This window comes from Vipera ursinii (assembly GCF_947247035.1).
Source record: "Vipera ursinii genome assembly, chromosome: 10".
Taxonomy (NCBI): domain Eukaryota; kingdom Metazoa; phylum Chordata; class Lepidosauria; order Squamata; family Viperidae; genus Vipera; species Vipera ursinii.
In genome coordinates this window covers 4,467,269-4,493,068 of record NC_139520.1, presented here as the reverse complement: position 1 = coordinate 4,493,068, position 25,800 = coordinate 4,467,269, and the positions used below count along the sequence as shown (strand labels likewise).

General features: G+C 48.1%; 1 protein-coding gene across 3 annotated transcripts in view; it reads left to right on the top strand.

The window, feature by feature from the left end:
• The window catches only part of WDR59 (WD repeat domain 59), a 74,871-nt gene extending 49,830 nt beyond the window's left edge, over window positions 1-25,041 (top strand). The window contains exons 18-26 of one of the 3 annotated variants that reach the window (XM_083370666.1): window positions 207-360; window positions 11,261-11,394; window positions 12,969-13,050; window positions 14,739-14,851; window positions 17,915-18,053; window positions 18,155-18,227; window positions 20,367-20,490; window positions 22,440-22,582; window positions 23,819-25,041. In XM_083370666.1, the coding sequence (XP_083226792.1) occupies window positions 207-360; window positions 11,261-11,394; window positions 12,969-13,050; window positions 14,739-14,851; window positions 17,915-18,053; window positions 18,155-18,227; window positions 20,367-20,490; window positions 22,440-22,582; window positions 23,819-24,054 (1,198 nt within the window). In that variant the 3' untranslated portion in view covers window positions 24,055-25,041. Of the gene's footprint in view, window positions 1-206; window positions 361-11,260; window positions 11,395-12,968; window positions 13,051-14,738; window positions 14,915-17,914; window positions 18,054-18,154; window positions 18,228-20,366; window positions 20,491-22,439; window positions 22,583-23,818 lie in introns of those variants that run through there. The other 2 variants (XR_014493421.1, XR_014493422.1) reach the window with 2 other exon arrangements.
• The last annotated feature ends 759 nt before the right edge of the window (window positions 25,042-25,800 follow it).

Below are 25,800 nucleotides of genomic sequence, written 5' to 3'. Positions count from 1 at the left end.
CTAGTTGGAAACCGCCTCTAATCCACATGGAGGAGCTCAGTGTGGGAAAGGCTGAAATACTCTGTCGAGGAAAGTCATACGCTGGGTGGGCATTCGTGTCTGACTGTTTGCGGCATCTTGCGCAGTCAGGATGCTCCAGAGCTCTTGGCCGCAAAGAAGGGGCATCTGGCTGGAGAACGACTGGAACCTCTTCCCCTCACTTTCAGATCCTTGTCAGCCCTCTCGGCCTACCACAGCGGCCTCATCACGCCCATGAAGATCCGCACCGAGAGCCCTGGCAACCTGCGGTTGTACGGCGGGAGTCCCACGCGTAGTGAAAAGGAGCAGGTCTCCATCAGCTCCTTCTACTACAAGGAGAGGGTAAGCCCACAGCCGATGCAGAGTGTCTCCCAGCACTCCGGCTGGTTTAGCAACGCCTGCTGGAGTCACTACTCTAGGTTAGCAGCTCCTGAGGGGCGGCCAGCTGCCTCCGCCCCCCCCCCTGTGGTCCTGAAGGATTCTTCCTCGCTAAGCTCTGCTGCTCAGACAGCCAGCAGGCTACGACAGAGAGTCCTTGACTAATTTCACTTAGTGACCGTTCAGAGTTCCCATGGCACTGAGAAACGTGACTTAGGACCCCACCCTTGACCATTGCAGCATCCCCACGGTCAGGTGATCCGAACTCAGAGGCTTGGCAGCTGACTCATGTTTATGACGGTCAGGGGATCCCCCTTTTGCAGCTTCCTGACCAGCAAAGTCAATGGGGAAGCCAGATTCCCTTAACCACCGTGTTACTAATTTTAACAGTGCAGTGATTCGCTTAATGAATGTGGCAAGAAAAGTCGTAAAAATGGGACAAAACCCGCTTAAGAAGCGTCTGACTTCACAACAAAAATTTGGGGCTCAGTTGTGGTTGTAGGTTGAGGACTGCCTCGTTGGAGCGCCGCTCAGCGCAGTGGCGCTTCCTTATTGGGCTCCAGCGCGAGGCTTTTATTTTGCTAGGAAAATGCCCTTGTGTGGAGGCCTGGTCCGTGCTCTTCCCCGTGGTCGGTGCCAGCATTTCTGCTATGTCAGCTATGGATTTTTTGGATCAGGAGGGCAGACGCACCTGGCAGGTTTCCCAGCGTCGGTCATGCTGGGTCCTAATGGCTGGAGAGCGCACTCCCTGTTGGATTGCAGGCGCTTCAGACCATCTCAGTTGCAAAGGCTGAAAGACTGATTTTGTTCTACATTTTTGAGTGGGTAGAAAACTCCACCCGTTGCCTTCTTAAACCGAATAGCTGCATTTAACTTTCATTATCCTTTAGGTGTCCCTGGATGGTTATTTAGGGCAAACATTCAGACAAAATTACCTGAAGGTCATTTGTGCAGCAGACATTATAGCAGTGGCTAGGAAGTTATAGTCCAGTGGCGGAGAACCTATGGCACGCGTGCCACAGGTGGTACGCAGAGCCCTCTCTGTGGGCACGCACACCGTCGCCCCAGTCCTAGGCCTTCAACTGGGTTTTATAAAACTTTTTGGGATGGGACAGAGAGTCATCTCTTGTGGCCAGAAAAAAACCAGCCTTGAAGCCGAGTGTCTATGGCAGGGCATTTCAACCAGTGGCATGGGTACCACCTGTGGTACATTGGCACCTGGCAGGTGGCACGCAACAATCCTAGAAAAGTGGTAGCAGGGGGGGGAATGAGCTGAACCAGTGGCAGCACCGCACAAGCCTGAGCGAGAGACGGCTGGAGCTACAGTGTTATCAGGGCTCAGCGGAAGCGCCAGGATCAGTGCTTCGGGGCTGTCAGAGCCCAGCGGAAGCGCCAGGATCAGCGCCAGGCTCCATCTGGAGCTCGGCGCTGATCCTGGCGCTTCTGCTGAGCCCAGAAGAAGCGCCGATCAGCTGGAATGTTGCAGCATCTCCAGGGTCTTGTGATTTACATTCAAATGCTTGGCAACTGATTCATATTTATGACGGTCACAGTCTACCAGGGTCATGTGAAGTGACCAAAACCTGCCTCAACCACCCAGCAGAGGGGGGCGGGAAATAAAAACCAAACACCCCCCACCCCTCCCCCACTGCCAATCCTCAACAGAAATGCTCACAAGAATGAAAACCTCGGACAGGAGGAAGAGCTCAGCTGTGTCTTGCTTGGCTGTGGCTCGGGGGGGCACTTTTTTCAGTGCCATTGTTACTTTGAACAGTCACTAAGTGAATTGTTGTAAGTCGAGGACTACCTGTACTTCACTTTTTCCTTTTTTTTTCTTTTGACCATCAAACCTTTTGACCCCTTGCTAGGTGACTAGTGGTACTCGGATGTTGCCATATCCTAAAAGTGGTACAATGGGTGAAAAAGGTTGAAAAGCCCTGGTCTATGGAGATTCCAAGTAATGGTTGCCCCAGTGGTGCTTTTTCCAAAAGGCAACTGGACTTTCTTGGTCCTTTTTTTTAAAAAATATTTTGCTTCTCATCCAAGAAGTTTTTCGGTTCTAACTAACTGGTGGGGAATGGAAGTTAGTTAGAACTGAAGAAGCTTCCTGGATGAGAAGTGAAATGTTTTCAGAGAAGAGGGGAAAAAAACCCCCAAGAAAGTCCAGTTGTATCAGGCCTCTCCTGGCTTTGGCTTGGGCATTTAGGAAAGAAAGATCCTTGACTTCAATTTGTAGCAAAATGGCTTTTACTAGAGCCAAGTGGTTACAGCATAAGCAAAGCCAGATCTGAATCTTCCTGTGTAAACCTGGTGATTTTCCCTTCTCCCAGGATCTCCCCCCCTTGGTCATCTTGATAGTGTCTAACGATATTCAAACTAGGTGTTTGGGTAACAGTTCTAAAATTTGGTACCTCTTTGGTGGGTGCTTGTATTCTGTTCCCATGATCTCTGGTTGGCACTTCGGGTTCCTGTCATCCCCCCTCCCTATTTCCCCCTCCCCTTTTTTAAATGGCAGGGTGCCATCAAAGCAAAGCAGGGCTGAAGCGGTTACGATGGCAGATCTGACAAGTTGCCTTCTAGAAAAAAGCGCCTTTGGGAGACCTCGAAGCTGAGCTGTCCTAAGGCAAATGAAGTCAAAAGGCAGTGCAGAAATGTCTTTAGGATTCTGATTTGGGACTTGCTTTAGTTTAGGGAGGGATGGCTGAGTACGGCTGGCTCAGGAATTCTGGGAGTTGAAGTCCACAAATCATAAAAGGGCCATAGCTCTCAATTTTTGCTTCGCCTGATAACTCAAGGGTATGTGGAAGGCATAGAAGGCCTTAAAGCTGGCAGCTTTGGCCAGGTGCCATCTTCTACGAGGGAACGGTCTTGGGAAAGGGGCGGAAAAGCAGTATTTGAGACAATTTACTGTACTTCTGTAGTCACTGTGCTGTGTGTTAAGCATCTGCTGGATGCTGAAAGGAATCTACATTCAGCCTGGGCCCTGCTTTCAGCCCTAGCCCCTCCGCTGCCACTCAAAAAGGCCACCTCATGCCATTCCCCAAGGACCGCAGTCTCACCTACTTAGCTCTATGTGGTTTTTCTCTTTCTGTTGGCAGGCCCCTGTGCTTTACCCAAGGCTGCTCCTGGTTGCATTAGGCCTCATTCTTGAAGCAGGTTTGGAGAAAACTCCGCCATGGCCTCCGCAGCCTCCAAAAACTGTGTAAAAACATGCCTGTTCTCACATGATTTTTGGATCCTCCCAAAGCACGCAAGGGTACATTCCATTCTCATGTGGCCTCTGCAGCCTCCAAAGATCATGCCAGAGCACAGCCCATTCTCACGCTATTTTTAGAGGTTCTGGAGATCACATGGGAGCATGGGCCTCATGCACAATTGCACAAAAACAAGATGGGAATATTTGTAGGCTGTCGGTGAACCTAGGTGTGTCTCCCAAAACATTGTGGTATGGCAGCTTTGATACACAGGTTAAAGGTTTGCCATCGCTGCCCTAGGCAGACCTAAAATGTAGGGAATGGCAGGAGCTGAGGGTCACTCTCAGCTTCACCCATATGACCATAAGATCTTCAGTTAACTAGCCTGTTCTTAATGCAGTCTTGCTCATTTACAACTTGAAGAGGTGTGGACTTCAGTTCTCATCATTCTCAGGGTTGGTCTACACCTCTTCAAGTTGCTGTAGTTGAGAAACACCGGCCTAATCTGTTAGTCAGGGACAGAGAATAGCTTGTCCTTATTTATTTGTCTAACCATTTATTCTGTGGCCTGAAGTTAATTAAATGGTCTTCAAACACACCTTTGCTTATTTTTTTATTGTATCTACCTTCTTAGATCCTTTGGAAAGATGGCTTGGCTGGGAACACCTGGGCCCGTGGTGGCAAACCTATGGCACACGTGCCACAGGTGGCACGCAGAGAGCTCTCTGTTGGCACATACGTCACCCCAGTCCTAGGGCTTCAGCTGGGTTTCATAAAACCTTTTCGCTTTATGCCTCTGCCACCGTGTGCAAAAAAATATATATGGCGATGTCCATTTTGCTTTATGAATTCATGGTGACCTAACCCTAACCCTAAGTGGAATTTTCCTCCAATGGGATTTTCCCACCAGGAAACATAGATAGGGCAGGCTAGAAAACTCAGTGCCCTCCTAACCAAACCCAAGCACTTCGAGTTTGTTGCTGATGTCCATTTTGCTGTATGAGTTCATGGTGACCTAACCCTAACCCTAAGTGGAATTTTCTGCCAATGGGATTTTCCCATGTATTTTACCAGGAAACATAGATAGGGCAGCCTAGAAAGGTAAGTGCCCTCCTAACCATACCCAAGAACTTTGTTGGCAAAGTCCATTTTCCTCTATGAGTTCATGGTGACCTAACCCTAACCCTAAGTGGAATTTTCCACCAATGGGATTTTCCCATGTATTTTACCAGGAAACAGAGATAACCCTAAGTCCATGGTGGCGAACCTATGGGAAGCGTGCCACTGGTGGCATGCAGAGCCCTCTCTGTGGGCACGCACACCATTGGCCCGGTCCTAGACCTTCAGCTGGCTTTTATAAAACCTTTTCACTTTAGGCCTCCGCTGCCGTGTGCAAAAAAAAAAAAAAGTTCTATCAATTGATCAATTTCAACTTCTCACAAGAAAAAAAAATCTCGCAAAGTTGGAATTAATTGATTGAACTTTATCGATCAATTTCAACTTCTCACAAGAAAAAAAAAGATCTCGCAAAGTTGGAATTGATTGATTGAACTTTTTAGTCCCACCCAGTCAGCCGTTACCACCGCAGCCACACCCACCCAATGGGCCACACCACCCGGCACCCGACGATACATAAGTGGGTTTTGGGTTGCAGTTTGGGCACTCGGTCTCTAAAAGGTTCGCCATCATTGAGTCCTGGGCAGTTCCATCCTGAGCTGAGCTGTGGCCCAGTGGGCATATTCAGAACCAAAGTAATTAGCAAGCAGGACTATTAACTCAGAACTTCTTTAAGAAGGAACCCATTGATGGCGTTGCTTAGAATAGGAATGAAAATAAATATTCCTGATCGTACCACTTTAGAACTGGGATCATATTTTTCAATATTCGCATGCTGGTCTCCTGCACAAAAAAGCCCGTATACGGTAGTTAGTTGCTGGTTGAGAGAGAGTGGCATCTTGGGGCGATGGGGTGGGGTGGGGGAGGCATAGTCTGGAATTCCTCTGTTTTGGTCACAGATGTCCTATGGGTGGGCTCTCAAAGTCCTGTGCCTGTTTTTATGACTACGTGAAAGCAGCTGATGATGGCCTGTCGTAAGTTCTGAATTCCTTATTCTGACTCAAAGGAGTGCAAGGAGGTGACAGATGAACCTGCAGGAATACAGTGGCTTAATCTTAGCAGCCAAAGCTCCTCTTTCTCGATTCCCTGAAAAGGGAAAATTAAGCCACCCCAAAACGGATCTCCTTAAGAATTTAAAATTTGGGTGGATTGCAATTCCCTCCTTTCCATTGGTAGGTCTAATCCACTTTTATGGGTTGAAAGTAAAAACAGGCTATCAAAAATATCACTGGCCAGAGGGTCCCTTTTGCCTCTAACAGTTGGCTATCAAAGGATGCCTTTTTGGAACAACCCTGCCCGTATTTGTCACCTTGAAAAGGAGAGAGGTCTCCAGCCGGGCCTTGCTTTGAAGCTGCCCTTTTTCCCCCCTTCTGTGCAGCTTTGGGGCGTCCCGAGTCCTTAAAAAAACCAGAGTTTCTCAGCTGCATGTTCTTTTCTTTTTTTCTCTTATTTTCTCCACGGCGCTCCTCCTTCCCTTCTTCCGGGCGTAACATTCTCATGCACAGATGTCTTCTTGCTCTGCCAGACGGCGTTGGTCCATACAAGCGATTAACGACTTCCCGGTACTGTGTGTGCTGTGTACCTGCCGCCCTTGACTAACTCTGCCTGCTCCTCACGGGCCCAAGAATAACCCGCCACTTGGTTGGCTTTGTGTAACCTGGATTGAAGTAGAGGGCAGAGGCTAGACTTCGGAGGCGGGCGGGTGGGCGGGAAGCCATGTTTGCGTAATGCTGGAGCTGGATAGGACGGTGGGTCTTCCAAGGCCACGTTTCTCAACCTCAGCAACTTTAAGATGTATGGACTTCAACTCCCAGAATGCCTTAGCCCAGGGGTCGGCAACCTCGGCTCTTTTATGACTCGTGGACTTCAACTCCCAGAATTCCTGAGCCAGCATAGCTGGCTCAGGAATCCTGGGAGTTGAAGTCCACGAGTCATAAAAGAGCCGAGGTTGCCGACCCCTGCCTTAGCCAGACATACTTTAAAATGGGTGGACTTCAACTCCAGAATTCCCTAGCCAACCATGCCGGCTAGGGAATTCTGGGAGTTCACCGCACATTTTAAAGTTGCTGGAAGTTGAGAAGCATTGCTCTAGGGCCAGCAAGCAGCCTTAAACAATAAAAATGACCGGTGCTTTACTTGGAACTGTGTTCACCAAGGTAGAAAGTTGAAGTAACCTGTGAGGTTAAAGGATGGTGGTGGAGCATTTATCATCTTCTTGACAGTTTCATGACTGTCTGCACCTCCCGTGGCAAGGCAAGCATTTTGTGCAAGTGTTCAGAACATGCTTTCAGTATTCCAAATATATCTCCTGGGACAAAATGTTTGCTCTTCATTTAAGAGTTGGCAGTAATAGAAACAACGGTGGGGAACCAGGGCTTCCTTCCCTCCAGAGTATGGTATTACAGGTAGACCTCGACTTACGACGGTTCATTTAGTGATCATTCAAAGTTGCAATGGCACTAAAAAAAGGGACTTGTAACCCCTTTTCACACCTGCGACTGTTGAAGCATTCCCATGATCACGTGATCAGAGTTCGGCTGCTTGGCAATTGGCACGTATCTATGACGGTTGCAGCGTCCCGGGATCATGTGATCGATCCCCTGCTTCTGACAAGCAATGTCAATGGACAAGCTAGATTTACTTAACAACCAGGTTAATAACTTTAACAACTGCAGTGATTCGCTTAACAAACTGTGACAACAAAGGTGGTAACATGGGGCAAAACTCACAGTTGTCTCACTTAGCAACATAAATTTTGGATTCAGTTGTGGTCATAAGTTGAGGAATGCCCGTATGCGACTTTTAAAAAAAATAAAACTCACGGTTTGGGCTTGCAAAGACTTAGGCTAACAGAGACAGAATGGTGTCCTGGGAACTTCCTGGCTGAAATCTTAACTGATCAGATTCAAGAGAAGATACTGTAAGCACAAAAGGCTCTTTGCCTTTTCTGCACAACTGCTGACTGAGATCCTGATTCTGCCATTCTTGATTTGTTGTCATTAAGGCAATTTTGAGTTTCCTTGTTGCAATGGCAATTTCTCATCGGGAGATTCCTGATGCGGCTTAGAGGTTCAGGATGTGGCAGAACAGGGTCCCTGGCTATTTTAAGAGTGGGACTCCAGTTTATTTGGACTTCCTTACCTCTTCCTCTTGGAGAATACACTTCGCAAAGTCTGCAAACTTGAGCCAATCCAGAACATTGTGATTTTTCAGCAGGCGTAAATGTTTAATTAATAATGTCCAATTTCTTGAAAGAGAGAGCAGTTTTCCATGCAGAGTAGATTCTGTGAGTTTTATCTTGCTGATTGTTTTCAGCGTAGCAGTGGCACCCAAGTTAATATCCTTCTTACAATTGTATTGGGCATGTTTGTTAACTAGTGTGAGGTTCTCTCTGTAGCAAACACATGTGGAATTCAACACAGCTTTAGGGTGTTCCGCCTGGTAGAAATTGAAGGCACTCGTTGCACTTCCTTAACTCTTAAAGCCTTTTGGGGCCAACCTTGTTTCCTTAAGCTTCTGCTGGGAACGTCTCAGTCACAAACGTACTCCAGTCCAGAAAAGATTGTACAGATCTTTAATGCGAATTTCCTTCCCCATCCAAACTGGCCAAGGGGCACCCTCGTGTGTTCATCTCTTGCTTGCTCCTCTGAGAAGTTGTAGGCAGCGGGAGGACCTGGTATGTGAGCTGCTCTGCTGATCGTGTGAAGATCCTCTGGGTTGCTACAAAACCCTCAGTGGCTTATTCTTGGGCTGGCTCCTCGTCTCAATCCATAATTCTGTTGCTCTGGCTGTCTCTTTCCATGAACAGTGGCATGGGCAAAGTTTGCCAGCATGCTTGCGGAATCCAGCCCCCACTTGCATCCATCTCATGGCGTCATGCTAACAGTCGGGAGGAGTCTGGTAGCACGTTTTCTACCTTAACTGTTTTTTTTTCTAAAAAGGTATGATCTTTCTAAATAAAGTTGGTTGGTTAGAGAAGGGACTACCAGATGCTTGATATTGGCCTACCTAAACTATCCCAGCAACCTTCCTGATTGTAGAAGATGAGGCAGCTCCAGTTTGCTGATGTTCAGCCTTCCCCTGTGCCCTTCCATCCTTTGGGCATTAGTGTCCTTGCCCGTCTAGCAATAGCTTCCCTCTGTGCTTCCATACCAGGCTAGAGGCTTGCTGACCAACGAGGTCTGGGCTCTGCCACAAAATTAAATTTGCTGAAAAATTGATGTTTCTGGCTGCGCTTAGAGGCCAGTAGCTTCCCATCTTTGAATGGCACAGCGCTGCCTGCAGAGCAGCTAAAATTGCTAAAGCTTGTACTGCAGAACGGAAACAATTTTAGGATTTCAAAAGATGTCACTTTAATTTTTAAGGAACTGCTTGGAGAAGGAATCCTAGGGGGGAAAATGGGAGGGACAATCTGCTCCTAACGCTGCATTCTGAGGCTCCGTAGTTTCTATTTCTTTTCACTTTTCAGACGAAAGTATACGCATGGCATTCTGAGTGTGGATTTACTTTGTGGAGCTGAGAGGCCACTTTAACCCCCAAATGATTTTATCTTTGAAACTTAGAGGATTGGGTTAGCATCGCTGGGAATACAGTAACAATGCAGGCTTTCTTTTCCGATCTTCCTTTTGTGGCAGACTGTCTTAAGGATTACCTTCCTGTCACTTACGTATGGAAGGACTTGTCAGGCAGAACAAGAATTCAGAATTACATACATATACAAGCATACGTGATTTGCAAAAGAAGGGATAAATTTCAAATTTTGCTTCATGCTCTCTCTCTCTCTCTTTTAAGCATAGAATACACACCAGCCTGCACATTCAGAAACCAGGGGCCATAGATAACAGGACGGTAGAAGCATCTAGCCAATTCCTGCCATTGTCCACAAGGTGCATGTGAGAATTTCAGCTGCATAAATGCACAGGGGGAAGGAAGCATGAACGCTGACCACATGTCACTCCATGTGACCTCTTCCTGTGAGGTCATACGGATGGCTGAACTCCTCATTTTTCACAGCAGGAAACTTCTCCAAAGGCCACAAATTCCACATATTTCAGCACTCTCTCATATCTGGCCAGAGGTGGGAGTTGCTTGGTGACGCAGGCACAGGCAGTTTGCCCTTTGCCCTTTTATACATTCTTTACCATTTAGGAAACAAGCTTTGCCTGTAAATCCAGGAAGGCTGAGCTTTGCTGGGCCTGCATGCGTTGTTAACGTCTGCAGCAAACACTTGCACATCACAGAGGAAACTGTGGGAAATCTTGAACCATCTGGAATGTAAATCCTTCGCCCAGACAGGATACGAATCTAAGCAGACTTGCCTGAAAGTGAAACGCCATAAAGGTGGGAATAAGAAGCTCCTTGCATCCTGTTTGCAACTGCCCCAACAGCCAGAAAACTTCTCTGCCAAAATTTGGTGGCAAAACAACCAAATCTGGGAATAGGGTTGCGGTTTTCCCGCTCCCAAATGACTTGAAAGCATCATTTAGGGGATGTTGTTCTGGGCCACATTTTGCTGAGTTTTTGCAGGTTTTTAAAGGTGATTGGTCTCAATTGTTATTCCTATTCTTGCCTAACACCCTGCAAAATAATTAATAACTTTTAGTCTTTGGGGGAAAATGTTGACTGTTTTGGGAGGGTCATCCTGTTATAAGGCATTTATCTACCTTTTCCTGCAAATGAGATGCCTAAACTTTATGAGGTCTCACAGATCACGTGGCTAAATTGCTCCCATTCCTCCTGTGCCACATGTATTCCCTTCCCCCTTAGTGGTACTTGGAACTGATCTAATCATATGGGAAATCTACCGTCGCCAGTGAGAGGTGACCAGCGGATCCCATCTTTGAAGCGAGTTACTTGCAATCCCAAAGAAATGAGCCAGCTTGTTCTTGTGTAATGCCGCTTCTCACTTCGCTAGCCAGCTTGTGATTGCCGCAGCCTCTGTATTCCCAGAAAGCTTTTTTCCCCTCCCTCTTTCTCTCCATCTTCTGTCTAATGCACGCAATAGAACGACCTTTCCCTGCTCACTAAGAGTTCTGGGAGTTACAATGCCTGCACAGTTAAATATTCCAAGTCAGGAAAGGTTGCACAAACCCGCCTTTGGCAACTGGAAGGTTATCCTTTCCTGCAGTCTATCCAGAGATGCTCTTGGTCTTTCTGAGGAAGGGGGTAGCTTTCGATGGTGCAGCACATGCTTTGCACGGAGAAGGTCAGTCCTGATTGTTTTGGTGTTTGTGAAAAATCCGTCTTAGGCAACCTGCCGCTAGCTGGACTACGATGTGACTCGGTAGAAGCTCCTTGTGTTCATGCTTTAGCTCCCTTCGGTAGGCCTCCCTCCCTCCCTCCCTACCCAAAGTACCCCAGCCCTTCCCTCTGTTGCTGCTCTTGTCCTGACCGCCTTTTCTGAAGCCTTAGTATAGCAGCTGCTGTTGTTTGGTTAACTAGGGCAGAGTCTGGAGAGATTCTCCCGATTCTCAAAGCTCTCCTGCCCTTGAAGATGTTGCATTTGGGCTGCTCTCTGCCCTCCCTGTCCCTGATAGAGGTCTCTCCTCTTGCAGAAGTCCAGGAGATGGAAGAGCAAACGGGAGGGGACCGAGGCCAGCAGTCGGCCCATCAAAGCAGCTGGCAAAGTCATCATTCAGGACATCTCCTGCCTGCTCCCCGTCCATAAATCATTAGGGGAGATGTACACGTGAGTACCTGAGCAATTTGCCTACTACCGTGATGGCCCAGTGGTGAGAATGCAGCATTGCAGGCTGACTTACTGTCCGCTGCCAGCAGTTCGATCCCGACCGGCTCGAGGTTGATTTCAGCTTTCCACCCTTCTGAGGTCGGTAAAATGAGGACCCCAGATGGTTGGGGGCAAATATGCTGACTCTATAATCTGCTTAGAGAGAGCAGTAAAGCACTGTGAAGCGGTATATAAGTCTAAGTGCTATTGCTCTTGTCTGTCTGTCTATGAGTTGTGGTGGCATAGTGGTTAGAATGCAGTATTGCAGGTTAATTCTGCCAACTGCCAGTAGTTTGATCCTGGCTGGCTCAGGGTTGACTCAGCCTTCCATCATTCCAAGGTCAGTAAAATGAGGACCCAGATTGTTGGGGGCAATATAGGCCGACTCTGTAAACCGCTTAGAGAGGGCGGTAAAGCTCTATGAAGCGGTATATAAGCCTAAGTCAGGGGTAGGCAACCTTGGCTCTTTTACGACTCGTGGACTTCAACTCCCAGAATTCCTGAGCCAGCTGTGCTGGCTCAGGAATTCTGGGAGTTGAAGTCCACGAGTCGTAAAAGAGCCAAGGTTGCCTACCCCTGGCCTAAGTGCTACTGCTATTGCCACCTTTGGAGGGAGGGAGGCAGGCACAGTCGCCTCATCCTAGTGGGAAGAGGAGGGGGATCACAGAGGACTTGTATTCTGAAATTTAGGGGTGCAAAGTATTTACCTGCCTGAGGACAAAGCATTTGGCTTCTGCTCAGAAGACTGACTTCTTAAAGCTCCCCACCGCCCCCAGAAAGGGAAGGCCTGGGGAAGAACAGAGAACCACCACAGAGTTCTCCAAAATGCTCCCTTCTTGGATTGGCACACGTTGCCCATCCTTTTCAGTTGGCACGCGTTGCCCATCAATTTTCAAGGAATGGCTTGCCCGGCAGCATTCCCCGATGTTAATGATAGGGTGTACACATGCTGTAAGCCACGAGGTACCTTGCATTAAACCGGAATTGGCTGGGCTCGCTCAAAAGGGCAGGTCCTAAAAGGCTATTTATAAACCAGATCGACTGGTTTCACACGGCCTTGTTAAGCCCAAACCCTCAATATTTAGCTGTGTAAATCCAACTAACATGCTCTGTTATGCAACGGGGAGTGCACAATACCTGTAGGGAGACACCCAGGCAAGGAGGGAAGAAGTCTCAAGCTGAGAAGTAGCTTTGAGACCTTTCCCAGCCAGAAGAGATCCAGAACTGACCCTTAAGCCTCCCTGTTGCGTGGAGCCTCGCGTAATTGTTCCCAAGAGAAGAAGGCTGCCAACCTGGGGAGATTCCACATAATAGGCAGAATATAATCAAGCCCTTAGCTCCAACTCTACAGATGTGGATCTAGTGGTTGGCAGATGTCAGCACCTTGCTTAATCTAAGCGCTCCCCTAAATTGGCTTTGTTTTTGTTTTTCAGTAGACCAGGTGCTGGGAAATTAAGCTTTTTTCCACCTGGCAGCTGGGGGTTCTGCAGAGGAAAACAACTCTGCATCCCTCAGCCACCCCTCTTCTCTTTCAGACTGAATATGGTGGATATTCAGGAGACCTGCCAGAAGAACGCAGCCTCAGCCTTGACCGTGGGACGCCGAGACCTCTTGCAGGTGCTGCTCCTCCTCCCATCACCCTACAGACGGAGTCCCCAAGCCGTGGCCCAGTGTGCCAGGCTGCGGCCCATTCGGAACCGGGTCAGGCAAGAGGCAGGCGAGCACGCGTAGCTCCCTTTTCACGGGTGGCGGGGACTCGCACGTGTGTGAAGCTTCACAAAGGGAGCCTCAAGCGTGTGTGCAAGTCCCCGCCACTCGCAAAAATGGAGCTGCGAGCGCACGCGCCTGCCACTCACACAAAACCATTTCCGCTTCCCTCCCGCCCCCCCCCCCCTGGCCAGTCCACAAAGCCAAAAAGGTTGGGGAACCACTGAGTCTACAGGACTGTCCGGAGACCATCTTGAAATGGGGGGGAGGGGATGTCACCGAAACAGGAGACCATGGTTTAAAAGAAAAATCCCTTCTCCCTCTCATCCCCCTCCTGCCTCCCCTAGAGAGCCTTGGGCTACTGATTTTTTTTTGCCCTTCTTAGTGTCCCCTGCCTGCCTGCCCGCCCCAGCTTCCTTTTGCAAGGGTCTCGTCTCGATTCAGGGCTTTGAGGATAGAGATGGATAGAACATTTCCTTCCTTTCTCTTTTACTGTGGTTTGTAAGTAAAACACTGCAGTTGTTAAGTGAATCGTGCGGTCATTAAGCGAATCCAGCTTCCCCCACTGACTGCAAATTGGAAGCCAGCTGGGAAGGTCACAAGTGGTGATCATGGGGCCCTCAGGATGGTAGCAGTGCAAATACCTGTTGATTGCCAATCACTCAGGCTTCGGTTGTGTGACTGGCAAGACTGCAGTGGTTGCAGGCGTGAGGACTGATTGTAACTTTGAACAATTGTGAGAATGAATGGTTTGCATAACCCAGGGGTAGGCAACCTCGGCTCTTTTTACGACTTGTGGACTTCAGCTCCCAGAATTCGTGAGCCAGCCGTACTGAGGGGAAGGAGAAGTTTCCAAGCTGAGCCATGCTGGCTCAGGAATTCTGGGAGTTGAAGTCCACGAGTCATAAAAGAGCCAAGGTTGCCTACCCCTGGCCTAGGCCACTTTATGACTCATGGACTTCAACTCCCAGAATTCCTGAGCCAGCCATGCTAAGGGGAAAGGGAGAGGTTTCCAAGCTGAGCCATGCTGGCTCAGGAATTCTGGGAGTTGAAGTCCACAAGTCATAAAAGAGCCAAGGTTGCCTACCCCTACCTTATACCATCCCGGTCAAATGGTTGTCCAGGCTATTCCTGGAGCAATCCAGGAGGCAAACTATTCCATTAAGTGTTCTCACTGTCTGGAAATTTCTCCTCCTACATTGGATCTCTTTTTAACAAGCTTCCACCTAGCTGTTACTTCCACCTATTTGTCCTGCCCCTGGCATAACCCAATCCCCAAACCACAAAGGCTCAACCATCAGCCTGCCTTGAGGCCTGGGAGAGCAGCCTGGTCTCCAGTAGCTTACTGAACATCATTTGAGAAGGAGCCCTCTGGATCGTGCAGGATCCAAAAAGAGAGCAATCGAGATGCCCTGTTTGTTTCTGGAAAGGAGTGGAGGGCTTGCAGAGCATTGTGGTCATTTTTATGCTGGTTTTACTTTGAGGGAAATCCTAATTAATTAGGTCGATTGTTGTTTGGCTGGTGAATTGTATATGCCGTGAGCCGCCTGAAGTTTTTACCTACAGCAGCATCTCTCTGACCTGGCCTTCTCTTGCAGGTTTGGTCCCTGGCCACGGTGGCGACTGACCTCTGCCTGGATCCCAACGCTGACCCAGACTTGGAGACCCCCTGGGCCCAGCACCCTTTCGGCCGCCAGCTCCTGGAGTCTCTGTAAGGAGGCCGAGAGAACGGAAGCCTTGCAGTGCGGCCCAGCTGCTGCCCTGCTCTCCTCTTGTGGGGATTGGCACGGTGTCGGGTTCTTGAGTCACTTCCTAGGAAGTTGGGTCAGCACTAACCCTGGAAAAGAAAAAAAGGGGAAAGCCGTTTTGCTCCGGCATTCCGAGGTTGTGTAACTGTACAGGTAGTCCTCGACTTACAACAGTCCGTTTAGTGACCGCTTGAAGTTACGGCGGCACTGAAAAAAGTGACCCGTGACCGTTTTTCACACTTGCAACCATTGCAGCATCCCCGTGGTCACGTGATCAAGATTCGGACACTGGGCAACTGCCTCCTATTTATGACCATGCGATCCCCTTTTGCAACCTTCTGACCAGCCAAGTCAAAGGGGAAGCCAGATTCACTTAACAACCATGACTAAACAACTGCTGTGATTCACTTAACTGTGGCAAGAAAGGTGGTAAAATGGGGCAAAATTCACTTCACCACTCTCTTGCTTAGCAACATAAATTTTGGGCTCCATTGTGGCTGTAAGTCGAGGACTATTTATATTAACCTATTTGGAAATGCCAAGCTGTGGCCTTTTATTAATACGAAACACTATTGCGATTCTTTAGAGCCGGGGTTTCCAAACTTTTTCAGGCTGTGGAGTATGTTAATTAATACAGGCAGTCCTTGACTTGCAACAGTTCATTTACTGACCGTTTGAAGTCGGCACTGAAAAGAGTGGTGGTCACACTTACGACCAGAGAGACCTCCCCATAGTCACGTGATCGGGCTCCAGATGCGGTGTCCCAGGGTCACATGATCACCTTTTATGATCCTCTGACAAGCAAAGCCAACGGAAGCCAGATTCACTTTGACAACCTTGTTATGAGGAGAACGAAGAAGAATAGAATAGAGCTGGAAGGGACCGTGGAGGTCTTCTAGTCCCCTGCTCAACAACTTGCAGCCGTTCACCTAACAATTGTGGGAAGAAAGGTGGTAAAATGGGGCATAACTCACCAAATGACTTGCTTAATAACAGAAATGTTGGGCTCAATTGTGATCGTAAATCGAGGACTACCTGTATGTGTATGTCCTACGTAGAATGAAGAGGCAGGTCTCTCACGAGAGAAGATTGGCTGCGCTGAAGTGAACTTTGTTTTAGTCTCTCACAGAACCCCTAAAAATAGGTATCCCACCCCCTCTGCATGAAACACAGCCTCATTTAAACTCTCCTCTAGAGTCTGACCCCTGGGCAAGCGGTAAAACTGCATCTGCTGGGGCTTTTTCTTCATGCTTTGACCTGTGTCCTCCCAGGCACTTTAACCCGTCCTGTTGCACCTGAGGCATACCTTTCCGTACTTAGAAAAGACTTCAACGTTGGTCCATTTTGCGGATAAAACGGTAGAGCAAAAACTGCTACTCGGCGTAGAAATTTAGCTTCTTGGAGCTCTTAGTGTTCCGAGCTTTTAAAAATGGTGAGAAATTTCCAGTGTGGTGAGGGATAATAATGAACAAGAATTCTGATTATTATAGTTCTAAGGGTAACTAGTAATAAGAGGAGAAGGCTATTTCCTTTCTTCCCCACAACATGGTACCCTTAAACCAAGAGGCTACATTTCGATTCACTGAGAAATGTGGTAGCAGAAGCAGTTACCCATGTTATGTTTACACTTTTATTATTGTTTTCTGTTTTATGGAAGTTGCCCAGAGTAGGCCCACAGCAAGATAGGTGGCAAATAAACGAGAGAGAGAGAGAGAGAAAGAGAGAGAGATGGATGGACGGATGATGGGTAGATGAGAGGTTTAGATATCAAGCTTTCCTGTTTTTAGGAGCGATCGAGTTAGATCCATCTTCCTTCTGCCCTGAATATGAGCTGAAATAATAGAAAGCTTCTGTCTGAGTGCACACAACGTTCTTCTCCACTCTTTACGATTAGCAGTTGTGTTTACTTTTGTCATCAGCAGGTCAGAAAAGTCAGCCTGTCAGGACCCACCCCAATCCACATCTTAGGAAAGAAGAACTCTTGGAGACAGGATTGTCCAAACAGGAACTTTTACTAAAACGTGGTTGACAGTGGGTAATCTAGACAGGATCTGGACATTGTCTCGCAGGTCGATACTTTAAAGCCGTGGTGGCGCACCTATGGCACGCGTGCCACAGGTGGCACGCAGAGGCTTCTCTGTGGGCGCGCGCGCCGTCACCACAGTCCTAGCCCAGGGGTAGGCGACCTTGGCTCTATTACGACTCGTGGACTTCAACTCCCAGAATTCCTGAGCCAGCCACGCTGAGGGGAAAGGGAGTCATAAAAGAGCCGAGGTTGCCTACCCCTGGCCTAGGCCTTCAGCTGGGTTTTATAAAACTTTTTCGCTTTAGTCCTCTGCCCCGTGTGCAAAAAAAAAAAGGTTCAATCAATCAATTTCAACTTCTCATGGAAAAAAACAGATCTCGCAAAGTTGGAATTGATTGATTGAACTTTTTAGTCCCAGCTAGTTGGCCGTTGCCACCTCAGCCACGCCCACCCAGTGGGCCACACCCACCCAATGGCCCATGCCCACCTGACACTCGACAATGCATAAGTGGGTTTTGGGTTGCAATTTGGGCACTCGGTCTATAAAAGGTTTGCCATCACTGCTTTAAAGTGTCCCCGAGTAAAACCCCCTCCCCTCAGTCCATTTGGTCAGTCCCGGATCAGTCAAGTTTCAGGTGTGGAAAAAGAGAAACACCAGTACGTTTGCAACATTATTACTTCCTCCCCTTCACATTCCCATCAGAGATACAAACCAGAATCCCCCCCCTCTTTCTTTGTTGTTCTTAGTTCAAAGGTTTCTTCCCTGGTCTGTTGTGATGGCCTCCAGGCAGGCTGAATACACAAAGCTTGCATCTAAGGGATAGAGATGGGCAATGAACAACCCTGTCTTCTCTTCCCCTCCTTGGGAATGGCAGAATCCAGTAAGGGGGGTGAGATTTAGATTTGCAGTTAGAAATGAAATATAAATGGATTCTGACACAGCCAAATTTTAACCTTTAACTTAGCTGAGGGCTGTTTTCTTCCTTCTTTCCCTGTGCAGGTTGGCCCACTATTGCCAGCTCCACGACGTGCAGACCTTGGCTATGCTGTGCAGCGTCTTTGAGACTCAATCCAGACCTCAGGGAACCCCAAACCTCGCAGGCCTGGCTCCTCAGCACCCCTCCAGCCACAGCCGATACGTACGAGCTGATTTGCATTCTTGCTCTTTTCCCTCCCAGCCCAGAGCAAGGCCTTTGGGGAGACATTCTGACGTGATTCCCTCTCGTTTTGCCCTCAACAGCCCAGCTTTACCTCCTCTGGCTCTTGCTCCAGCATGTCAGACCCTGGACTGAGCGCCAGCAGCTGGAACATAGGTATGCACACATCTGCCACCTTGGCAGGATCCTGGAGGGCTTCACCTTTCTGACTTTGGGCATCGCAAAGATTCACAACCCTTGTGTAGGCTCTCACAAGAGGTGCTTTGAGTAGCTCTGTTTTATAACTAGGTTTGCCATTTTTGAGAAGGAGAGATGGCATTCTCTTAAAGCCATTCCAGATTAAATGAGCTAAAGGATTCATTAGTGCCACTAGCAATTAATTGATTAGGGACATCTGTCCACAGTTGCTAAAGTACAGAGATGTACTTCATGCCACTTAGTAGGTAGCCATTCCTGGAAGCAAGAAAGACTCTTCAGAAGAAATGCTTGCTGCCATCATGTAATACTTTAAAAAAAACAATCTGCTGAGTTAGGAAAAGGTAAGGATCACCTGTTGTCTGCCTAAAATGCACTCCAGAATTGCTTAGAAACATTTTCTTAGAACTCCATCCAGTTTTGGTCACCACATTATAAAAATGACATTGAGACTCTGGAAAGAGTGCAAAGAAGAGCAACTAAGACAATTAAAGGCCTGGAGACTAAAACGTATGAAGAACGGCTGCAGGACTTGGGTTTGGCTAGTCTAGAGAAAAGAAGGACTGGGGGTCATGATAGCAGTATTCCAGTATTTGAGGGACTGCCACAAAAAAGGTGGGGGTCACGTTATTCACCAAAGCACCAGAAGGCAGGACAAGAAACTGGTTGGAAACTGATCAAAGAGAGAAGCAACCTGGAATTAAGGAGAATTTTTCTAACAGTGAGGACAATTAACCAGTGGAACAGCTTGACACCAGAAATCATGGGCGCTCCATCACTGGAGGCTTTTAAGAAAAGACTGGACGGCCACCTATCTGAAATGGTTTATGGTCTCCTGCTTGAGCAAGGGGCTGGACTAGATGACCTCCCAGATCCCAGCTCTATTCTGAATTAAATTTAGAACTTATTAAAGAGAGATCCAACTTGGAACTAAAAAGAAATTTCCAAAGAATAGAATAGAATAGGATAGAATAGAATAGAACAGAACAGAACAGAACAGAACAGAACAGAATAGAATAGAATAGAAAATATGAAATGGAATAGAATAGAATAGAATAAGAATGGAATGGACCTTAGAGGTCTTCTAGTCCAGTACCCTGCTCAGACAACCATCTATACCATCTCAGACAACTGTCCAGTCTCTTTAAAAACCTCCAGTGATTGGTTTATTTATTTATTTAATTTAATTTAATTTGTATGCAGCGCCCACGATTTCTGGAGGCAAGCTCTTCCACTGATTAATTGTCCTCACTGTCAGGAAGTTTCTCCTTAATTCCAGGTTGCTTCTCTCTTTGGTCAGTTTCCAACCATTGTTTCTCGTCCTGCCCTCTGGTGCTTTGGAGAATAGTTTGAACCCCTCCTCTTCTTTGTGGCAGCCCCTCAGATACTGGAACACACCTATCATGTCACCCCTATTTCTTTTCTTTAGACTAGCCGAACCCAAGTCCCACAGCTGTTGTTCATACGTTTTAGTCGCCTGGCCTTTGATCATCTTAGTTGCTGTTCTTTGAATTTTTTTCCAAACTCTCAACATCTTTTTTCTGATATGGTGACCAAAATTGGTTGCAGTATTCCAGGTGTGGTCTCACTAGGGTTTTATAAAGAGCAATTAATCAGTGGAACGGCTGACCTCCCAGAATTTTAGATGCTCCATCTTTGGAGGATTCTAAGAAAAGGCTGGACATTCATTTGTCCTGGATGGTATAAGGCAGGGGTAGGCAAGCTCGGCTCTTTTATGACTCGTGGACTTCAACTCCCAGAATTCCTGAGCCAACTGGCTCAGGAATTCTGGGAGTTGAAGTCCACGAGTTCATAAAAGAGCCGAGCTTGCCTACCCCTGGTATCGGGTTCCCTGCTTGAGCAAGGGGTTGGACTAGAAGACCTCCAAGGTATTCTCCAACCCTAGGATTCTATTTTTCTATCTTTTCATAAAAAAACACGTCCTATTTTAAGGCTGAGCCCTTTATTTGGGCTAAATGCTAAAAGAGCAGGATCATGACTTTTGGCCCCAGGGGTGTGTTTGCTGCTGGGCTCAGAGGGGGATCTCCTGGCTGGTACCACCCTTACTAAGACCAGCTAATCAGCGTTTGACTTTTGTAGCCAGCAAAGAGATGGAACACACGCTAGGCTGGGCCGAATCTTCGCCTGACGACTTTCGCCTTGGGAACTTGGCGTATGCTGATCCCCGGGACCGAGAGAGAGACCAGCACGACAGGAACAAAAGGTGGGTGGGACCAGTCACCATCTACTTCCTGGCTGGGTGGAATCAAGGGGCCAAGGCCCCCCACCCTTTGGGATGTTGTAAAGAGGTACCGTTTCAAACATTATGGTTTGAGAACTCTTTAGGCTGGGGTGGGCAAATATGGCAAGCTTATGACCTATGGTCTTCAACTCCCAGAATTCCTGAGCCAGCATGGTTGGCTCAGGAATTCTGGGAGTTGAAGTCCACAAGTTTCCATCGTTGCCCACCCTTTGTTTTAGGCTGCCTGATGTCTTCAAGTTGGTTTTGGGTTTCACGAGGAGCTCGGATGAGTTATGAGACCTTTAACTTTGTGCTGCGTCTACATTTTTGCAAACCAATCAGATAAAAATTCTCCACCGTTTGTTTACACCATGATGGTAACATCGTTGATGTCAACCCAACCCAGTTATTATTTTAGTTGCACAAGAAGATTCTCAGTTCAAAGCTGCTTTTGCTAAACAGCATAAAGATCAGATAACTGAAGAGGCCCAGCTTCCTCCTGTCGGATCTGCCACAACTTAAACCTCTAAATAAAAACGATCCTTGGCTCCATTTGTTGAGAAAGGTATAGTTCTATTAGAGATTGAGTGTATTGCAGTCATGCAAAGCCAGAATTGAGAATCGCGCACCAAAATCTGTAACTTCTGCTTTTCCCTCCCTTAATTGTCTCTCATTGCCCATCCCAGTATCACCAATCAGGTTTCAGGCAAGATGTTCTCCTAACTGTCAGTCCAAGCATACTTTGGTATGCAGCTGGCTCCTTCGTCCAGAGATGCAGCACTTAACCTTTGTTTCCCCAAGCATTCCCCCCTTCATTCTCCCTCCCCACAGTTCATGGCAGTCTGTCACCGCATTAGCAGCGAAGCACAAGTTGCAGAGGTACGTATTTGACCTCCAGAAGCACTTAAAATGCTTACAGGAAGTGCTCGACTTACAACCATTCGTTTAGCAACTCTTTGTGTACAGCGGCACTGAAAAAAGTGACTTATGACCGGTCCCTGCATTAAGGACCATTGCAGCCTCCCCTCGGTCATGTGATCAAAATGCAGGCACTTGGCAACTGGCATGCACTTAAACAGTTGCATTGTCCCAGGATGACACGTCCATTATTTCTAGCCTTCCCAGTTGGCTTCCGACAAGCAAAGTCAAGGGGGGGAAGCTGGATTCGCGTAACAACTGCGTAATTTCCTTCACCGCAGTGATTCACTTAACATCCATGGTGACAAGGTTGTAAAATCAGGCGCAACTCGCTTAAGAACCGCCTTGCTTAGCAATGGAAATTCTGCTCCCGATTGTGGGCATAAATTGAGGACCACCTTATAAAAGATTCATTGCAGCGACTGACAGGTTTTACAATTAAATAATTTTACATAAAGCTCCTAAATAAAAATACAGGTAGTCCTCAGCATACGGCCACAATTGAGCCCAAAATTTCTGTTGTGAAGTGAGACATTTGTTAAGGGAGTTTTGCCCCATTTTACAACCTTCCCCCACTTGCTCAGTGAATCACTGCAATTGATAAGTTAGTAACCTGGTTGTGAAGTGAATCTGGCTTTCCCCCGTTGACCTTGCTTGTCAGACGGTCACAAAAGAGGATCACGTGACCCCCCCCGGGACGCTGCAACCGTCATAAATGTGAGTCGGTTGCCAGGCATGTGAATTTTGATCACTCGAGCTGGGGGATGCTGCAAAAGTATAAGTATAAAGTTGGTAACTCTGAAAAATGGCCATAAGTTATTTTTTTCCCCAGTCACTAAACGAGCTGTTATAAGCCGAGGACTACCTGTATAAGCACGTTCATACAAAATAAAACTGCTAAGGCTCCTTCGCTCCTGCAGAAGGACAGAACCAGGGCAAAAAAAAAAAAAACCCTGGCCAGCAGAAATCCCGTCAGGGACCTAAAGGCCCGTTGGGTGGATCTCTTTCGCCAGGCTCCTGGATCCGGCCAACACGCAGCAGTTTGATGACTTTAAAAAGTGCTACGGAGAGATCCTGTATCGCTGGGGCCTGCGAGAGAAACGTGCAGAAGTCCTCAAGTTTGTTTCCTGCCCCCCCGATCCTCATAAAGGAATCGGTGAGTTGAAGCTTCTGGGTCTCCGGTAAGATCCTCTTCTGCTGAGGGGTCTTGGCACCCTGGAAGGACCTCCCCTCCTCAAGGGCAAAGAAGGCCACAGCCGTTCCAGATCAGCGGCTCTCTGTCCAGCCAGCTGTTCTGCTCTCCTGGCTTTCCCCTTTGGACCAGAGGTCCCCGACCGTTTGGGCACCAGGGACTGCTTCGGTGGAGAGAGGTTTTTCCATGGACCAGAGAGTGCTCGGTTTTGTGTGCTGCCTGCATGTCACGGATGGGGCTTTGCTTGTTTGTGCGGCCTGGTTGCTGGCATGCTGTGGCCCAACCGGGGGTTGGGGACCCCTGCTTTAGACTCTGCTGAATGAGGATGCTTATGGAGAGAACCATTCAAAGAAGGGAGAGTCCCAAGGATCCAAGAATTACACGGAGAGTTACTTTAGAGCCGTTTCTTTATGGCTGCTCGCCTATAGACAGGAATCTTGCCAGGCTAAAGCACAAATCCGCGTAACTATTAGATCTCTCCTCTGAACTGCTTAGCCTTCTTCCTGCATGCCAAAGACGCTGGCTCAGGAATTCTGGGAGTTGAAGTCCACGAGTCATAAAAGAGCCAAGGTTGCCTACCCTTGTCCTTAGACCCTGCAGAGTCGCTGGGTGTAAGTTGGGCAGCTATATAATTTTGTTTTTAATAAATAAATGCTGTTTGGGAAGGAAAAGGAGGGATTGTCAGTGATTGTTTTCAAAAGCATGTCTGTATGGCTTCCCCTTCAAGTCTTTGGGCCTTACCCAGTGGTGGGATTCAGATACCTGAACAACCACTTCTCTGCGTGGATGCCACTTCCGGAAGTCCGTTCTGAGCTAAGGAGCCCGCCCCCCCCCCAGGCCCAGAACAGCCCACTGAAAGTGACGTGGATACACTTCCAGTTCTGAGCCTTGCAAAAAAAAATGGCTAGGGCAGGGGTCGGCAACCTCGGCTCTTTTATGACTCGTGGACTTCAACTCCCAGAATTCCTGAGCCAGCATAGCTGGCTCAGGAATTCTGGGAGTTGAAGTCCACGAGTCATAAAAGAGCCGAGGTTGCCGACCCCTGCGCTAGGGCATCAGTCGGTTTGCCAAAGTCAACAAAAAATTAGCTACCGGTTGTAGCGAACCAGTGCAAACCGGCTGGCCTTATCTCATTATTTTACTTGGGCTTAATTGTGGCAACCCCTCCAATCACCCCTCTCTCTCTTGCTCCCCTGGCAGAGTTTGGCGTCTTTTGCAGCTACTGCCGAAGCGAAGTGCGCGGCATTCAGTGTGCCATCTGCAAAGGCTTTGCCTTCCAGTGTGCCATCTGCCACGTGGCCGTGCGGGGCTCTTCCAACTTCTGTCTGACCTGTGGCCACGGAGGGCACACCAGCCACATGATGGAATGGTTCCGCACCCAGGAAGTCTGTCCCACGGGCTGCGGCTGCCACTGCTTGCTGGAGAGCACTTTCTGACAGCCCATCTTCAGGATCCCTGACTCGGATCCCTCCCAGGCCAGATGATCTCCAGCTGACCAGCAAGAAAGGTCCCAGGTGGTTTCTGACATGGATGGCCGGCCTTCTTGAGGGCACTCTTGACAGAAGCGGCGGCTGGCGGTTCCATAACTTTTGGGGAATGTTCTGTGCTAACAGAGCGCAAGAGAAGAGATGACGGAAGCTGAAGAACAGCTTGGTGTATGCTGAAAGTTTCACAACAGAGGGATGGAGTCTTCCCCCAAAATATGTATTGGGAAGCCAATGTTTCTAGAAGACCTTCTGTTCAGTTACATTACTGTTGCTTCTTTGGAACAGATCTTGATATTATATGAAGAGATCGAACAAATAATTTTTACCAAGACACAGAAAGGTCTTCTGTCTTTGCGGTGTAGGTTGCTTGAATGAATTAGCATGTCCTTAGGGAGGAAGGGAGTCTCCGACTGTAGCATGGACACCGGAGGCGTTGGAGAGTCTTACCTGTCCTGTGGCAGGTGTTTGCTTTCTTCCTCATCTGCCACTGTAAAATTACCTTTTCCCCCCCAGAGATGTTGAGCTGTAATTGCTTCACGGGAATGGACTCATCTGACAAGTGTGGGAGCAGATTCTTTTTTTTAAAAAAAAAAGGTGGTCTTGGATTCTGAAGCGGCAGGGCCAATATTTGGCTTTGGATTAACAGTTTCAAGACTGAGCTGTCTGCGTTTTTGGCGCTGAAATGCACTTGAGCCTGGTGGAACCGGTGGAGGGAAGCCATAAACCATATAAATTCTTCCTGGTACCAACAGGAATCTCGACTGAGCCCTCCTGCTTTGGACTAGATCCTTCGGTGCCTAGACTTAGGTTTGCTGACCCTCTCTGAAGCATAGAGACCGTGTCGCAGTTTCCTTCAAGCCATGAAGCTGAGGAAGTGTATTTTTGTATATTCGCTTAATAATTAAGAACATTTTATAAAAGTTTTGTGTTTCTGCAGCCTTTGAAGTTATTGGCAAATTTGGGGGAAGATTGAAAGTCCCCCTCCCCTTCCCTTCCCTTCCTCCCCACCTTCCCTCCCTCCCTCCACGTTAGCTGTCTTTTATGGCATATATTTATGATTTAGGAAGGCCCATTAGTGCTCCTTTCAGCAAACTGGTCCACAGGGCTCTTTCCGTAGAGTAAAGAGATAGCAAAAGAGGCGAGGGATGGAGCAGTGGCTGGTCCTCACCAATAGATGGCAGCAGTGACTTGCGCCTGGAGGGGTGGAGTTGCAGGAAACTTTGCACAGTATCAAGAGACGCACACCTGTATGGACACGGACAGTTTCCCTGCAGTAAGGAGTGAGACTGATTTGAAATAAATCCTGGTTCCAGGGCCCCCCCTCAAACAAATTACCTTGCATAGAATTTTGTAGGAAGCCCAGGAGGCGGCCTCTCGCACGCCTGTCCTCGGCTTACGAGCACAACTGAGCCCCAAATTCTCACTGCGAAGCAAGGCAGTCGTTCAGTGAGTTGTGCCCCATTTTACAGCCTTTTTTCGCCATAGTTGTTAAGCGAGTCCTTGCAGTTGCTAAGTGAATCACGCAGTTGTTAAAGCGAATCCGGCTTCTCCCATTGACTTTGCTTGTCGGGAGTCGGCTGGGAAGGCGACGAATGCGGATCACGCGACCCCAGGACGCTGCAGTCGTCGTAAATACCTGCCAGTTGCCGAGAGCCTGAATTTTGATCACCTGACCCTCGGGATACTGCAAAGAGT